We start from the raw sequence: 18,647 nt of genomic DNA, 5'->3' as shown, positions 1-18,647 counted from the left end.
GGGGGGGGGTGTTGAGGCTGGGCCGGGGGGCCCAGCAGTGGGGTGATCACGAGGTTGGCCAGCGAACGGGAGGCCGGCAGTGTGGGGCTACTGCGCATGTCCCAGTTAAATGATATTCACGCTTGTGCACTTTGCAGTGCACAGAGTGTGGGAGATTCATTTTGAGAATGCCACTGAAAAAAACAGTGGGATTTACTCCAGTTTTTACGTAAATTCGACATTTAGAATTTTTTTGGGAGTATCCCACCCACTAGCAACTGCACAGTGGTCGGCACTGCTGCCTCTCAGGGGCTCATATTCGATTCCTGGCTTGGGTCACTGTCTGTGTGGAGTCTGCACATTCTCCCCGTGTCTGTGTGGGTTTTCTCTGGGTGCTCCAGTTTCCTCCCACAGTCCAAAGATGTGGTGGATTGACCATGCTAAGTTCTCCCTCAATGTCCTGAACAGGTGCCGGAATGTGGCGACTAGGGGATTTTCACTGTGACTTCATTGCAGTGTGAATGTCAGCCTACTTGTAACTAATAAATAAACTTTACATTTTAGACTGGGTGCACGCCTGGTCTTATTTAAGGAAGAATGCAAATGCATTGGAGGCAGTTTCGAGGAGGTTTACTGGATTGATACCTGGATTGAGCGTGTTTTCTTGTGAGGAAAGATTAGACAGACTGGACTTGTTTCCACTGGAGCCTCGAAGAGTGAGGGGTAATTTAATTGAAGTGCATGAGATCCTGAGTGGTCTTGACAAGGTAGATGGGAAAGGATGTTTGCTCTTGTGGGTGAGTTCAGAATTATAGAATCATAGAATCCTACAGTGCAAAAGGAGGCCATTCGGCCCATCGAGGCTGCATCGACAACAATCCCACCCAGCCCCTATGCCCGTAACCCCACATATTTACCCTGCTAATCCCTTTAATTTACGCAACCCGGGACCCTAAGGAGCAGTTTAGCATGGCCAGTGCACCTAACCTGCACATCTTTGGACTGTGGGAGGAAACTGGAGCAGCGGGAGGAAACCCACGCAGACACAGGGAGAAGCAGTTCCCCAATTGCCTACCCAGCAAGGGGCTCAGGATCTGGGTGAAAGGCTTCAGGATCTAAGTAAGATCCAACCTGCACTGTCTCTCCTGCAAATGATGCTATTGTATTTTGTGCATTTTGCTTTGGCAAACTCCACACAGACAGTGACCCAAGCTGGGAATCGAATCCAGATCCCTGGAGCTGTGAGGCAGCAGTGCCAACCACTGTGCCACCTAGAAGGCACTGTTTTAAAGTTAGGGGTCACCCTTATAGAACAGAGATAAGGACTTTTTTCCTCTTAAAAGGGTTGCATGACACCAGTACTCTGAAGGCAGTGTATCCTTATTAGGCAAAGAAAAATTATGGGTTATCAAAGGTAAATGGGAATGTACACAAACAGATCAGCCATGATCTTGTTGAATGGTGGAGCAAGCTCAAGGGGCTGAATGGCCTACTTCTGCTCCTATTTTGGATGTTTGTATGTATTTATACAGTGCCTTTAATGTAGAAAACTGCCCAAAGGCACATAGTGCCTGAAGCATGGTGTAGTTCTGTACAAACTGGAGCAGTTGATAAATTTGTGGTCCCAGAACTGCAGGAAAAATTAAAACAAAATGCTAGAAATACTCAGCACGTCAGACAGAGAAAATAATTAATGTTTCAGGTCTGTGATCTTTCATCAGAACCTGAACAGACCTGGAGCATTAAGTCTTTTTTTCTTCACAAATGCTGACTATCCTGCTGAGCATTTCCAGCATTTTCTGTTTTAATTTCAGATTTTCAACATCGGTAGAATTTTGCTTTGCCTGTGGTCCCTGCCACCGGCGTGCTCCGAGCATGCTGCTCTGTGATGTCATTTGGAGTGACAGGTGGCAGATTCCAGGACCAAAAATGGCACTGCTAAAATCATCATAATTGGATAGCAGCATCTTTTTAACGCGCACTCAGAGCAGAACTGTGAATCCCTATTAATTTGTATTCATCCAAAACCAATTTGAAAACTAAATGCAGACAGTGATGGACATTTTGTGCAACACACTACTCCTGCTTGTAGACACTGAGCAGTCTGCCTCAGACAACTTCCACATGCTTTAGTGCTTCCAAATATCCATATAGTTAGTTCAGTTTAGACATTTTCTTCAAATTTATAATGTTGCGGTGTTCCTGCGGTTTCTGAATCTCCTGCTCTGGAATCATCCAATCTTTCACCGGGAAGAAGCCCTGGAGGTGCAAAAGAAGTGTGGTGGTGGATCAAAAGCCTCCCCATCCCAATCTCCAGAAACTGCAGGGAGACTGCCCCAATTGCCCACCCAGCAAGGGGCTCAGATCGGGTGAAAGGCTTCAGGATCTAAGTAAGATCCAACCTGCACTGTCTCTCCTGCAAATGATGCTATTGTATTCTGTGCATTTTGCTTTGGCAAGAGACAATGTTTTGCTTTTGTATTATGACTTGCTGCAAGAGCAATGCATTGATTGATGCCTATCACAAGGGCCTTAAATTTAGTTTGCAGCGTAAGATCTGGAAGCTGCTGAGTTAGGTTGTTCCTCTGATTAGTTTATCATCATGGAGCCGAACTCCACGACCCTGTAGGCACAGGAATTGATGGTGGCAGCTCAAATAATGAAGTTTCTATAACTAATAATGCAAAGTATAGTTGCCCTAGCCTTTTCAACCAGTTTGTTTTTGTATCTGTTCTGTATGATCCCACGATAGATTTGAGCAAGCATGTTAGCATATATAATTCCAGACAGTACTTGTAATTTTAATCAAAGTGCAGTGACCTTTTATTCACTGATAGTAATGCACCTGCCCAGAAGGTTAAGCTACAGCATATTGGTTAGGTCACTGGTCATGTTTGTGCTGCAGATTGATTACTTGCATGAAAAAAATCCAAGTTACATACTGGATTTGGCTGGAGCAACCTTGCAACAGATCTGACCTCATAGCTATTGTGTTTCACATAATGTCTTCCTAGGCAATATGATTCATAGTTAAGGCAAATCTGGGTGTTCCTAAATGTTCCAAACCAAAGACAAAGCTGCATGTATTCAACTACAAGTGTGAACCCTGGCCTTTTTACAATTGTCATGCAAAATATTGGAAACATGCATAGTATATTGTTAAGAATTAAGGAAGCTGATGAACACCAAAATGGTACAATGCACATACCAGCATTCCAATTGTGAATAAAATGGCTAGCATTGGCGGGCTGTGTCTACATTTTAGTTCTAAAGCCGTACACGCAACAAACTGATTACAAGAACAAGGTCAGTAGGGTACAGAACAAATCATTCAAGAATAACCTGAAGTGAAGACTTAGTAAAGGTGGCATTCATCCAGAAACTTATAAGCATGCCGCCACACAGTTTAAAGCATTCTCATAATGGAAGAACACATCCCAGAAAGCAATTAGCAAATGACCTCTGTTAGCATACAGTACCTTCTCCATAGGGCGCCCTGTTGAAATCCTCACAGACTACAATCAATTAAAAGTCATTGAACTGGTGAAAGTATTTCCGGTTACACTATAATATTGTTGTTAACAACCCTCAGAAAGTTATACTTTATTAATGAGATATAACTATGTTTTTAATGGTATACTAACTCATAACTCTTGTTACTTAATGTCTTTGGCCCTGGAAAATGTTGTTAATTTTTCTTTCTTCAATCTGATAATTGCAGATTTATATTTTCTTTAAAGTTAAAGATATTTCAGATTTTAAGTGTATGTTCCAATTAGTTATTTTGTTCCCTGTAAAGTTTATAAAAAGTGAAGGTTCGCCAGTACATTTTTCACCCTGGTTTGCTGTCTGTGAGAATATTTAAATGTAATTGGCTGCTAATCATTATCATTGCTGGATAACTAGAACTCCCTGGATTTGGTGCTAGATAGAAACTACTGTCAGGAAAAGAGAAGTTTGCACCATTGAGATTGCTCGATCTTTGTGATCAACTTTATTCGCTAAGGGGTGGGCGCCATTGCTTTGCTGCAGACCACAAATTCAAGGCCAGTGTTTTCTTGCTGGTTTTGTTCAGTCTAAAAATTGAAAGCATGCTATTTGAAAATTGTTTCATTCATTTATCTTTCCTTCTCTAACATGTATCTTCATATTGTTTCAGTTTGACAAACTCTTTTGTCCTGAATGCTGGAATATTTTATCTCCAATAAAATAAGACAAATAATTGGTTAAACAATGCTTTGGTTGTTGTCAGTGTGATAACAATTCCTTTCTACATTTAGCTTTCAATAAGTGATGCATAAGAGGTGACCCAGTTTGAATCGTGTCAGGATAACCTAGATTTTGATAGATTTGTATCATTTTGGCTAACCTCAATAGTAACAAAAGTACAGATTGACATTGCATACGCTCGGTGCTGTGTATAATTACCTCTGCTGCTGCATTGGGTGGCAAATGAGTATCCGTTCTCTGCTTGTAGTCTACTGGGAAAATTTATTTTAGAAGTTACTGGGACAAAGTTTCTGTTTTAAGCTCTGCTGAAATTAACTTTTCACCTGCCACAAGTTTAACTTGTGAAGGTTAATTAAAAGAAATACAATCCTAAAAAAAAACAGACTTTGGCATAAAGCTGGGATGGAAATGGAGATTTGAACATATTGGTATTAAAGGAAGTGATTAGAAAAATTGCAGAAATGCTCAGGCCATTTTTTTAAAGCTTGATTTGGAGAGGTTTGTTTTAACAAGAGCTACATTGATCAATCAAAGGTCATTTAATGAGCTTCTCAAAATCCTCCTATGACTTGCACCTAATATTGGCCCTGCAGACACAGAGGACAGGACGCCTTATGGGCAAACCCCCTCCTATTGTAGAGTATGCCTGATTCTCAGCTTGAATGATTTCCTGTTCGCAATAAATGGGAAATTGTTCAGGCTGCAAACTTTTGGGCCTAGATTCTGACTTTGAGTTCCCGTCGTATAAAATTCTGCAAGGGAACAACAGAATAGTCCCTATTTTGACTGGGGAAATTTTTCCGTTTTTATCCTTAGAACCAGAGAGCGGTTACGGTGCTAAAAGAAGCAATTCTGCCAATCATGTCCGCACCAAACAAAAAAAACTGATCACTCATTTTAATCCCACCTTCCAGCATCTGGTCTGAAGCCTTGCAGGTTACAGCACTTCAAGTGCAGATCCAGGTATTTTTTAAATGCACTGAGCACTTCAGCCTTGACAGGCAGTGAATTTCAGGTGCCCACCAACTTCTAGGTGAAAATATTTTTCCTCACGTCATCTCTAACCCTTCTACCCATCGCCTTAAATTGATGGCCCCTAGTAATTGACCCCTCAGATAGGGGAAACGGGTCTTTCCTGTCTACTCTGTTTAGGCGCCTCATAATTTTGAGCACCTCTATTAGGTCACCCCTCGGCCTCCTCTGTTCAAAGGAAAACAGCCATAACCTGTTCAGTCTTTCCCCATAGCTGCAATTTTCAATCCTTGGCAACATTCTTCTAAATATCCTCTTGTTTAATGTCAGAAGGTTGTGGGTTCATGCTCCACGTCAGAGACTTAAGCACATAATCTAGGTTGACATTTCAGTGCTGTACAGAGTAAGTGCTGGACTGTCGCGGATACTGAGTTTCAGATGAGACGATAATCCAAGGCCTTCATTGTACTCCATTGTACAGCACTAAAGATCCCTTGGCACTGTTTGAAATAGAGCAGGGAAGTTGTCTGCATGTCCTGACTGATATTTATCCCTCAACTAACATCACTAAAACACATTATCTGATTTATTTTTCCTCCCTAATGTTGGTGGGACTTTGGTCTATGCACATATATGTCACCACATTTCCGTGTATCACAACAGCACTTCATGAATAGTTCATTGGCTGTAAAGAACTTCGAAATGTTCTCCGGTCATGATAGATGACACATCAATGCAAGTTTGCTGCATTGTTCTTTCAACTCAGGGAAAGCTGGAAAAGTATTTATAACTGGGCAAGTCGTTTTCAGCCCTGAGCAAAACACAGTAGGTGATGATTTGTTTATATATTTCTATTTTCCCTAAAGCTATAAGTATATAACCTATGGCTGTCGAGAAATGGAATATGCAGCAGTGTTGGCTGATTGATTTCAGGAAGAAATCCTCTACCTGATCTTTAGTTGCATGTGATCCCTAACGAGAACTGACAAATTCTCATCCAGAATTTATTGTAGTCAAGTTAAATTCTTCATGATGTGGGTCAAAAAATATGAAAGACATTTTGAAGAAATTTGAATGAATTTTCAATATTGGGGTAATTTGATTTTGGTATTAATAAAGTAGTGAATCAATATCTTCCACTGGTCATCTGAATAAAAGTGGCGTCTTTGACACCATTCACTTGATCACTGGGAAAACAATGCACCGACTTCAAATATTGTTACAAAATGTAAAAGAACTTCAAGCTGTGCGGAGATGCCTTTCAGTAAAAATGTTAACTGGATCTATTGCAGTCAAGTCTCAAAAGAAACTCCCCTGGAGGAATTATGCTTGACCAGTTTTTGATGGGTTGCATGTAACATGCTCTGGCATGTGTCCAGAGAAGTTAGGCACCTCCATGTGTTTTGAAAGAGCTTTTTGCTTTTGTATAAACATTGATTCTTTTCTGGTTTTGCACCTGCACATGGGTTAAAAAGAAAAGCAATTCGTTGTGAATTGTATCCAGATATCTCTCGCTGTCGGCACACAACTACCTGCCAAAAAATGATTAGATGTTGTGACAATTTAATCTATAATGCTCTTCATCCTGACAGTGAGGCCTGGTGCTAATATTTGGTTAATTTAGTTCTGCTTCTACTTTTCAGAGATCCATGTGCTTTTAGATAATCCACTTAACAAATTAATGTGTTTTCCCCCTTTTTTTGGCTCCCCAAACTGCATACCTGCAGCCAGAGGAGCTGACACTGCTGCTTATCAAGCTGAGGCGGCAGCAAGCAGAACTGAACAGCATCCGGGAGCACACAGCAGCACAGCTTGTGCAGCTGAATCTCAGTGACGCAAATCCCAAGGTCAGCTGTAAAATGATCTTGTACTCCATCACCATTGTCTTATGGTCTGTTCATCCATTTACTGATTTGTGTAGTTGTTGTGCTCATCAAGTTTTTATTTTAACTTGAAATGTTTATCTATGGCTGTCCTTTCATGACAACTCTTGGGTCTGATTGAATTTCTAATCTTTTTGCAGAATCTAAAAATGGAAAACTGCTCCATCCTGTATTGATTTCATCAGACTTTATAAAAATTAATAGATTGCTTTTGCTGAAATTGTCTTCCTGCACTAACCAGTAAGATTATATGTGATGGTCTCCATGCTTGTATGGTTAAGCATGTTTTTTTTCTTTAAAATAGAAGTTACATCTGGGTAATTGTATAAATATACTTCAAACCCAAAATGCTGAACTTAACTGATTTTGTCCCTGACTGTATATGCACTTGTTCTATGAACTGCATCTGGGAGAGAAATATCTTATTTATGTGATATTGTACTAGACAACCAAATCTGTTGTACTGCTTGTGCTCATTTCACCCAACAGAATACTGATCACCTTTAAGTAGTCCATAACTTCCAAAAAACTATATTAAAACTAGCACGGTGGCACAGTGGTTAGCACTGCTATCTCTCAGCGCCAGGGACCCGAGTTCGATTCCCGGTTTGGGTTACTGTCTGTGTGGAGTTTGCACACTCTCCCCGTGTCTGCATGAGTTTTCTCCGGGTGCTCCGGTTTCCTCCCACTGTCCAAAGATGTGTGGGTTAGGTGGATTGCCATGCTAAATTGACCCTAGTATCAAGGGATTAGCAGGGCGCATACGTAGGTCCTGGGTGGGATAGTGGTCAGTGCAGACTCGATGGGCCAAATGGCCTCACTCTGCACTGTGTAGGGATTCTATGGATTAACTTAAAAAAGAGTAGATCATACAGCATTGAGGGAGTCCATTTAATCCATCATGCCTGTGCCTTTGAAGGAGCTACTAATTATTTCCGATCTCCTGCCTTTTTTCCATAACCTTGCAATTTCTTCCTTTTCATTTCCTTCTTAATCAAGACTGATTAATGTACTTTTCAAACAAGTGTTTAAACTTGCTTTTTCACTTATAACTGAGCTGCTGTTTCATGAATTGACTGACACAGATGCAACCTTGTGTCAGTGAACGTTTCTTTAAATTGCAGTATTTCCTTTTCAACTGATTATATTCTGCTGTTGTTTCTCTTCTTTCTTATTTTACATTCTCTGTTCTTCTTTATTGCTGCCTGTTAGAATGATATCCTTATTCATCACCTTCAAAGAAACCTCGTGTATTTGGATTACCAGGTGGGAATACTAGAAAATTCATTTTTCATCATCTTTCGTTTCCCAGTGCATGGCTTACTTTTGTGTGCCACCAAGAATACCTCAACTGGCCTGGTAACAAATAACCCTCATTCCAAATGGCGAGAATTATGAAACTATCTGCTGTTGTTTCCAGTCTGGGTTTCTGATGCTTTGTCACTTGGCATCTCTTCTCAATGCCCCCATTCCCTGTAAATTGAACCAAATAATAGCAGTTTGGAACGTAATGATGACCTGCTCGACAGGAACGATTTCACCAAATTAAAACCATTTTTGGACACCACTGAGAACTTCCTGTGGAAGCTCAGCTTATACTGCTTTAAACTGCCTATTTGAGATTTTTGTTTGAAAAGAAGGTGAGTAATAGAAGCTTAAGAAGCTGCTTAGATGATTGAAGATTGATGACCACTTAATGAGGGGAATTTTCCCAGGCCATTGGAGGTGGATTTGGAGGCTGATGAGTGTTCAGAGAAAAGATGCCGGGCAGGTATTCTGACCCTTTCCCATCTCCTACCTTTCCCAAGGGAAGGGCTGGAGGTCTTGTCAGCAGCCAGCTCGGCAGCGCAGGAAGGCAATTAAAGTATTTAAGGAGGCATTTGAGAGAAGTCTTGTGTCTTCAGTGGCTATTTGCCAACAGTAGAGTGGTCATATGCAACATCTGAAACATGGTATTATAGATGAGGTGGGTGGCAATGAGGCCTCAGCTAACTTAAATGCCGTATTATAAAGACACAATCTTGAGGTCAGCCATCGGCAAAGGCTTGTGATGGCTGGAGCAGGCTTTTGAGGCTGATATTGATGATAAAGCTCTTGGCAAAGAGATTGTTGGTAGTTTTTTTGGAAACTTCCACAACTCCATGGGGCTGCAGAAGTAGTCCTCCGAATCACCACAGTACAAATCTCTGTGTAGCCACTGTAAAGGTTGTCATTGGCCTTTTGAATCCTGTGCACACGAGCGCAATCCCGTCTCGCCTGCCAATGGACAGTGATCGCAGAGGTGGTTTCTAATTCGATGTCTTCCGGAAAGTCCAACCAGAAGTCCTGCTACTCATGTCTGGGTTGACCCAAAAATCACCCTGACATTCGTAGTAAAACTAAGGTGACAAGATTCTGCCCGGTGTCTCGAATTAATTTTGGTTTGTTATTTTGATCTTTTCAAATAATATCGTATTAAACTGCAACATTATTTTGTCAGCATACATTGTAGTTGATCTTTAAATGTTGACTGCAACTTCAATTCAATGCAAAAACTTAAAGCACACTATGTTACCAAGATTTGTGTACATACATGTTGGTGTGTAATAGTCCTTCATTATACCCAGAGATTATACTTTCATCGGCTGCCTGTGAGCAGATAATTTGCAGAGAGGCTTTTGTCTAACAGCAAAAACAATATGTCTCATCATAGAGAAGGAGATCTTGTAAAATCTCCCCCTGGAAGGACTGAGATACATCAGTATGTATACATGCATTTTCTGTTAGCATTTAGGATTTTGTGATGATTCTTTCTCTCTGGAAAAAAATCGTTTGTTTATAAACTTCTGGCTGTTGTGGGAGGTAAGAGATGATATTATTGAATCAGTTATAGCTCCATAAAATAAATCTTTGGTTTTGAGTGCTTAGATATTTTTAAAAAACGGTAAACTAGGAAATTCCATATTTTACCTCTTACTGCAGGAAAAGGAAGTATTTTGCCTGAGTTTCAAGCATTTCACCGTAGTATTATGCCGAAAATATTATTTCTTTAAAATAAACAAAAGCCTGAGTTGTTACAAATTTGCTAAAAAAATTGAACCCAATTGATTAATTCCTACTAAAGTGTTGTCCACAGAATTTTATAATCAGACTTGTAAACTGATTTTCATTTTCAATTTCATATATCTAATATCCCTAGAGTAACCTTTTCAGTTTGGTGTATAATGCTTGCAAAAGGCTTTGGTATCTACTCTAAAAAGCAGGAGCTATAATCACTGTTTCATCTTTTAAATCCAGCCATGCTGTAAACTGATGTTTACTGTATGCTCCTCCTGATTTGAAATAGATGAAAGAAAATGAACCTTTAATCGCCTCGGTTCACACTATGATTGAGAACTCGGCACCAAGGCCACAAGTATACAAGCAAGTAAGGTCTTGGATATTGGTTGCTTTGCTTAATCACAGAGCCCTGTGTATGGCAGCTTTCAGTTTATTACACTTAAATCATACCCTAGAGTTCTCATTTACTTCAATGACATTCATCCCGTGCATTTGAACCATGCTGGAATAGTGTTGGCATGGCTTATTTTACCATCCACAAGATATGTTATGCTTTACTGCAATTTCTGCTAAAGGTGCTCCCATATGTTTTAGATCTGGTTTTGGAATTATATGAACAAGTCTGACCAGCTCCAGACTGAATCTAATCTCATCTGGAGCAGGAAATGAAATAAAACATGAGAAAAAGAATTCACCGATTTGTTATAGTAACAAATCAAACCAAAACGAATTAGTGAAATGGGTTCCTAACATATATAAATATGGGCCAGTCTTGCACCCTGAGGCAACTAAAGCTTGACTGGAATTCTGTTGCCAAATATTTCTAAATCATTTTGTTCTGAGTTTTTAAAAAAAATTCAAGTTGCTTTTCAAATAAACAAAAGCATAATTATTTTGTAAAATTTTACTGAAGTATAAATATAGCACTGCTGCTTATTCATACACCGACCTCCACTCATACCCTAAATGTGTCTCCACAAAGTAACCTGAAGTTGATCGCAAATATATTTCCCTACTGTGTCTTTCTTCAACATTGCTCAGTGTTTCTGCATGGCAGTTGTGATGGCATGTTTAATTGTATATAGTGTATGACAGCAGGAGAAGCAGAAATGATGTAGTTTGTGTTCATTCTTTCTTCGATTTATATATGCTTAAGATAAGATCCAAGGTATGTTTGGTGATGCTATGGACATTTATTCTGAGAATGTCAATATTCCATGTGCTTCCTAATAGAAATTGTAAGTGACTATAACTTGTGTCCAGCTGAGAGACTATCCTGTTTCTTGCCTTTCTCGCATGGATTAAGTATTGCAGATTAATAACCCAAAATCTGATATACGGCTGTATTTTAAGCAAGTGTAGTTTCACCCTTAAAAGCTAAGTGTACTAACAGCTCGAATAAAACTGGGATAGTGAGATGGAAGCCTCAGGTTTCTTTAGGTAAAAAAAGATCTGAGGGTTGACTAGACTGCAATTCTTTCATAGGAAACGGGAAGCAATCCGGCTGCTTTTGTAGCTGAACAAGCCTTCTATAAAACTGATTTATGTTTAATGCAGTTAAAGGAATGAAAAGGAAGCGCATTCGACGTTAACTGCAATTTGGATTTTAAAAATGGGTATAAGTCATATCTACTTGAATAATACTTCAATGAGGTGACTGATTTAAAGCAACAAAGTTATATAAGCTGTGGTGAGATCATTGTGTAAATATTCTGTCATCCCTAGTTAATTGTTCACTTGAGGGGGTGAAATTGACCTGTGCCAATTACACGAAATGTGCTATCGGAGTTGGCTGGCCATTCGACAGCAACAACATAAACCTTCAAAAACAAAATAATTGGGTATAAGACATGCTACCAGTATATTTTGTGTGCCTGGCACAGAATAGTTTTATCTCCAATTTGCATTGTTTTTTTCCTTTACCTGTTTTAATGGCAACTTGCAGACATGAAGTGTACTTTACACTGCATTTAGAATCTGAATTTACTGTTTACGGTTGTCCAATAAAAAAATAGATTTTTCTAATAGTATTAAAATGATGCAGATGGAATGTCCAGTCTTTTATCTTTTCTGCATGTTATATACCTTTTACAAATGTGAACTACGTGTTAACAAATTTGTGGCATTTTCTCAGCACCTTATCAATTGAATTTAGCACTGCTATTATTTCATAGCTTTGGAGCATGTTAAAAGTTTTCACTTTATTGCTGGTTGCTGTAACAGCAAAGCGATCTAACTCATTGCTATGATATTGTTAACCATAAGACCCTGTTTAGTACACCTTGGGACTGGGAACTCTGCACTCTCTGCTCTATAGACTTGAAGAAGAAATCATAATGGATCACGTTTCTGTTGAGCAGCTTGCATTAAATTTGACCACGCTGTTTGCGATACTGTTGCCATCATGGGTTTGGCAAACCCCAAGTTTTACCTCATCATTTGGGATGTGGTGATAAAAGGTAGATTGTTGTTAAGGAAGTGGTTCGTAAAATTTAGGCTATAGATACTCATCTATAAAAATGTTATGTCTTGCTATGATTTTTGAGATATAACAAACTGCTGGGGATACGCAGCGGGGCTGGCAGCATCTGTAGAAAGAAAAACAGAGTTAATTCATTGAGTCTTCTGAAGAATGTTAACTCTGTTTCTCTCTCCACAGATGCTACCTGACCTGCGGAGTATTTCTAGTACCTTCTACAGTTATTTCAGATTTCAAACATCTGTATTTTGCTTTGATTTTATGATTTTTGAATGTTGGCCTCCAATTTGTCACTACACAGATTAGCAATTCCGTTCAAATTTCAGGCCAAAGAATAATATACAAGTGCATTTTGCATCTGTGCATTATTTTTCAAAGAACCCAATTTCAGCATGTTATTCTTTTATCTATTTTGAGTATAATGTGTAAATTTTTAAGAATGCATTCTATAATCTTCTGCTGAGCATTCCTTTAGCTCTGAAAAACATTATTTTCTGTGGAATAATATCATCATATCTTTCTTAGCAAAGATAATCTGAACTTTCATATTTCAAGGCAAAAATAAATTGAGTTTTCTTTCAACTCCAAAGCTAAACTCACCAATCCCATGATCCCAGTGGAAACCTTGTTTGAACTAAGCATAGATTGAAGAATCAGCATTAGTGTTCTCGCCCTGTCTTCAAAACTCCCTTCAAGTTAGGCTAACTGCTGGGAGCACCAGATTGCTGGTCTTCCCTTCTTCAGTTAATCCATTGAGATTTTAACACCATCACTTTTTCTTATTCATGTTTTTCTAGTTGGCCCAACAGGATGATTATCGAGAAACTTTGTACAGCCACAGACGTGAAAATCTGGACATTGATGTAGGTGATAATATTTTACAATCTTTTTAGCTACTTCAGTTTCTGATTATGGTATGTTAATGGGTTGTGGTAAATTTTCACAATATATTCTAAGGACATACTACAGATTTTTAACTTAAATTTCGATAGCTTAAACACTTGGTGCAATTTTGTGTAAACTATTGCGTAACCTAATTTTTTTTTTAACATGTACCTTCCTAATAGAACTCATACAGTACAAAATTGCTCATAGATACTGGGTGCTTTATTTCTGTCAAGTTTATTTGATGGCTCTCAATTAATTGATTGAGAACAACAATTTCAAAATGTGAAGCACAGACTGCCAAAAAAATTTCATAATTCACTATTTCTATCCACTCTTCTCTCTTTCCCTCCAACTTGTGCAGAAAACTGAAAAGTCTGGCTGAAATCAATTCCTTCTGCTATCTTTGGGACATTGGTGTCATGTCATATTCTCTTTGTGAGGTCTCCAGAGACAAGACAGCAACCACCACTGTTATTTAAGGGCGGCATGGTGGCACAATGATTACACTGCTGCTTCACAGTGCCAGAGACCCGGGTTCGATTCCAGCCTTGAGTGACTGTCTGTGTGGAGTTTACACGTTCTCCCCGTGTCTGCGTGGGTTTCTTCTGGGTGCTCCAGCTTCCTCCCACAGCCTAACGATGTGCAGGTCAGGTGGACTGGTCATGCTAAATTGCCCCTTGGTGTCCCAAGATATGTAGGTTAGGAGTGGGGTTACAGGGATGGGGCGGAGGGATGGGCCTGGGTGGGATGCTCTGTCAGTGTTGGTGCAGACTTAATGGACCGAATGGTATCCTTCTGCATTGTAGGGATTCTGTGATTTTATAATACATAGAAGTCATTGGGCTACCATGAAAATTGTATTGCTCCAGCTGAATGGTATTGCAATATTACAAACCTAGTCACCTACTACTTCTTGTTACCAATGTTATCTGGCTGGATGGCAACTTTTAAAAAAACATTCTACTTCTTATTCTCTTTATTCATCCTGAATGCAAACATGAAGCAGAAAAGTAAATTCTTTCAGTATTTATTGAAAAAGAGTAAGATGAGCAGTAAAAAGGCAGAGGGGAGGAACCATGAAAATGATGCAAATTTGTTCCAATGGAAGGTGTGCACAAGACAGTAAAGATTCTGCCTTGTCTCAAGGCTCCACATGCAATGATATATAAATAAGTTGGAACTAAAAGAGCCCCAAAACTATTGTATTTGCAGGGCGAAATGGTATTTCTTGCAGATTATCGAAGGAGACTGGAGACATCAGTGAGGCATTATAACAGTGATGCTGTCAATGATAAGGAAATGGAGGAATAATTACTTGCCATTTGTATTTGTCGTCTCCAAAGAGGTCAGCATGTCAGACAAGCAAAATCAAGGACAGAAACTCAACAAAAGTAACATAGGCAAGATAACGATAATGGAAAAATTAAAGGCAGAGAGTGGGGATAAAGGGGTCTTTCTCAGGATGCCAGTTGATGACAAGTGTACCTCAGGGGTCAGTGCTGGGACCACAACTTTTCACAATATACATTAACGATTTGGAGGAAGGAACTGAAGGCACAGTTACTAAGTTTGCAGATGATACAAAGATATGTAGAGGGACAGGTAGTATTGAGGAAGCAGGGGGGCTGCAGAAGGACTTGGACAGGTTAGGAGAGTGGGCAAAGAAGTGGCAGATGGAATACAATGTGGAAAAGTGAGGTTATGCACTTTGGAAGGAGGAATGGAGGCATGGACTATTTTCTAAATGGGAAAATGCTTAGGAAATCAGAAACGCAAAGGGACTTGGGAGTCACTTTTCAAGATTCTCTTAAGGTTAACATGCAGGTTCAGTCGGCAGTTAGGAAGGCAAATGCAATGTTAGCATTCATGTCGAGAGGGCTAGAATACAAGAGCAGGGATGTACTTCTAAGGCTGTATAAGGCTCTGGTCAGATCCCATTTGGACTATTGTGAGCAGTTTTAGGCCCCATATCTAAGGAAGGATGTGCTGGCCTTGGAAAGGGTCCAGAGGGGTTCACAAAAATGATTCCTGGAATGAAGAGCTTGTCGTATGAGGAACGGTTGAGGACTCTGGGTCTGTACTCATTGGAGTTGAGAAGGATGAGGGGGGATTTTATTGAAACTTACAGGATACTGTGAGGCCTGGATAGAGTGGATGTGAAGAGGATATTTCCTCTAGTAGGAAAAACTAGAACCAGGGTATAACCTCAGGATAAAGGGACAATCCTTTAAAACAGATGAGGAGGAATTTCTTCAGCCAGAAAGTGGTGATTCTGTGGAACTCTTTGCCTCAGAAGGCTGTGGAGGCCAGGTCATTGAGTGTCTTTAAGACAGAGATAGATAGGTCCTTGATTAATAAGGGGATCAGGGGTTATGGGGAAAAGGCAGGAGAATAGGGATGAGAAGAAAATCAGCCATGATTGAATGGTGGAGCAGACTTGATGGGCTGAGTGGCCTAATTCTGCTCCTATGTCTTATGGTCTTATAAAGACACAGAAGAGTGGCAAATCCCCAGGATCAGGTGATTTCCATCTTGGGGTTTTAATGGAAGTCAGTGAGAACTGTCGTATCCTCTCGGCCCTGTTATGCTGGTGAGAAGGACTTCACACCCAGAAAGGACGCAAAGCCCATTTACATAAAAATAACAAAAGTTAAAAACATTTACCTAGTCCCACACGGCTGCTTCCACCCTCACCAATGAGACATCACACTAGGGAGAATCACTACTTATCAGCAGTAGCAGGAACCAGGCAGCATGGCCATGGCGGGGGGGATCAGAGGCCATTGAAGCCCCCAGGGGTTGGGGGGCATGGCCGGCCAGTGCCCACGGCGCAGTGCCAGCCTGGCTGTGCCTATGCGTGCCAGGGCAGCGCCAAGCATGTGTGGACTGTGCAGGTGGGCTATGTTGGGGTGGTTATGTAAGATGACGGGGCTTATGTGCAGGGGAGAACCCCTGCAAGGGTCTTGGGCAGCAGGAGCTCTGCAAGGGGGTGAATGGTGGGGCGCAAGGGAGGTTGTGCAAAGGAAAGGGCTCGTGGGCGGGTGCTATGCAAGGGGGGGTCGTGCAGGTGAGAGGAATTTGCAAGAGGGGGGGCCATGCAGGAATGGAATAAGGAGTGGGTCACGATGAGTGGGGAGGACCAGCATGTCGGGGTCCACCAGGACACTCATCGGGAGGGTCCTTATGCCCCGATGTCAGCAATTGATATTGGTGTGGGGGGTAGCAATACCACTGTCCTGGCCACCCCTCCAGGACATTGTGCAACCCTGGAGAAAAATCATCAGGAAATTAAATAATTTTTAAAATATAATTTTATTTGAACCTTTCTCTTCACCAGATATAAAAATATTCTGGGTTTCTGGGAGGAGAAAGACATCATCCATTTAGGTCACTGGTCTTTTTGCTTGCTAGTTGGTGTTGGAAGGAAGTATGTCACAAGGATGGATGTGTTGGCTGACTAATGGCTGAAGTGTGGTAGAAAGTCATATGATGAAACTTCCAGAAATATATTTAATCACAGATGGCAACTCTAGTTGGGCGCATAGTCTAAAAATTAAAGTCTGACCTTTCCAGAGTGAAATTAGAATCATAGAATCATCATAGATTCCCTGCAGTGTAGAAGGAGTCTGCACCTGCTCTCTGACAGAGCATCTTACTCAGTCCCACCCCCATGCCCTATCCCCGTAACCCCACATATTTGACCTGCTAATCCCTCTAACCAACTCATTTTGGGACACTATGGGACAATTTAGCATAGCCAATCCACCTAACCTGCACATCTTTGGACTGTGGGAGGAAACTGGAGCAACTGAAGGAGACCCACGCAGACACAGGGAGAATGTCTGTGTGGAGTCTGCACAATCACCCAAGAAAGAATTAACCTGGGTCCCTGGCACTATGAGGCAGCAGTGCTAACCACTGTGCCACCATGCCGCCCTTTTCCTCACACAAGGGACAGAAGTTTGGAACTCCCTTTGATCAATTGATAATTTTGAAACCAAATTGACAGATCTTTGTTAGCCACAAGAGTTAAGAGATATGAAACAAAGGCAGATAAATGGAATCAGGTCGCAGACTAGCCACAGATTACATTGAGTGGCAGAACAGGCTCGATGAGCTGAATGACCTGCTGGTGTTCCTATGTTCCTGTAAAGGAGCCACCAAACAATGGGCAAGCTTTAGTAGATTTGAAACAGCCTAATGTGCTACCCATGGTCCAATGTGCAATAAAGCAGACACAGGCAATTAAAGACTCATTAATGCTTTTTTCAGTTCTATATAAAATGAAATTAATGAATTACCCAGTATAAGCCTGAAAATTGTCTGTATTAACTTAATGAATAGCAGTCTTAAGCTTGCCTTTGCTTTGTTTCCTGTGCTAGGATCTTCCTACTGCTGTGTGCATGTGACATGCCCATTCTTCCTAAATCTGGTTTTTTTTTCTGGGGTGGCTCATTTCCATTGCAGTTTAAGTGGAAATTTACATCTCCGTTACCTGCAGCTTAACCTTAAACGAAATAAACATGGTTTAGTTAAGGAAAGGGTATCGGGAATTTGAGCATAATGATACAATCAAGGAAAACATACAAACGAGAGGTTATGGTGCTAAGAATGAGGAAGACAAATCCGTGAATGAGTCATAAAGAAAAATAGATGCGACAAGAGAATATAGGAAGAGTTACCTAAAGAGTGGGAGTTCTACAGAAGGATCGGATTTGGAGTGGTGAAGAAACAGTTGAAGAAAGATAAACCTCTTTGTTTTCCTCCAGAAGCATGGCCCCAGAAAACAACTGTTACTTTCACAGAAACATTATGGAAAAGGATGGTGGCAAATGCCAGTGGCTGGAAATATGGAAACTTGAAGGCCTTGCTAAATTTAGCAGCAGGACCTCCTTCATGATTTTTTTCCATCGCTCCCTTGCAGCCAATCAGTTTGAGAGTCTGGACTGCTGTTGGGTGGGAAAGCCTCTGTTAGATGGTTGCAGCCATGTTGCAGAAAGAAGGGTGGTTCAGAGGCGAGGAAGGAAGAGATCGATCTCAGGAGAGAGAGATCAATAGATCACAGGGTGGGAGAGATTGATAGATCACTAGGAAGAGGGGAAGGCTGCGGTCGTTTTCCTTGGGGTGCCAGAGGGCAGCACTCCTCCTCCTGTTTCACAAGCAGTGCTGAAAAACAA

The 18,647-nt window shown here is 40.7% G+C and overlaps 1 protein-coding gene across 5 annotated transcripts in view; it reads left to right on the top strand.

Annotated features, from left to right (window-relative positions):
* Window positions 1-18,647, top strand: part of plekha5 (pleckstrin homology domain containing, family A member 5) — a 347,863-nt gene that overhangs the window by 285,469 nt on the left and 43,747 nt on the right. For 2 of the 5 annotated variants that reach the window (XR_013500156.1, XM_078235326.1), the window contains exon 13: window positions 13,380-13,445. Coding sequence is in view for 4 of the 5 variants with exons in the window: in XM_078235326.1 (XP_078091452.1) it covers window positions 13,380-13,445 (66 nt within the window). In the remaining variant the exon portion in view is untranslated. Of the gene's footprint in view, window positions 1-6,908; window positions 7,029-8,276; window positions 8,331-10,340; window positions 10,471-13,379; window positions 13,446-18,647 lie in introns of those variants that run through there. The other 3 variants (XM_078235323.1, XM_078235325.1, XM_078235327.1) reach the window with 3 other exon arrangements.

Source organism: Mustelus asterias, chromosome 19, assembly GCF_964213995.1.
Source record: "Mustelus asterias chromosome 19, sMusAst1.hap1.1, whole genome shotgun sequence".
NCBI classification, from domain to species: Eukaryota; Metazoa; Chordata; class Chondrichthyes; order Carcharhiniformes; family Triakidae; genus Mustelus; species Mustelus asterias.
Note: the sequence above shows the minus strand (reverse complement) of the source record. Positions and strands in the feature narration are given on the sequence as shown.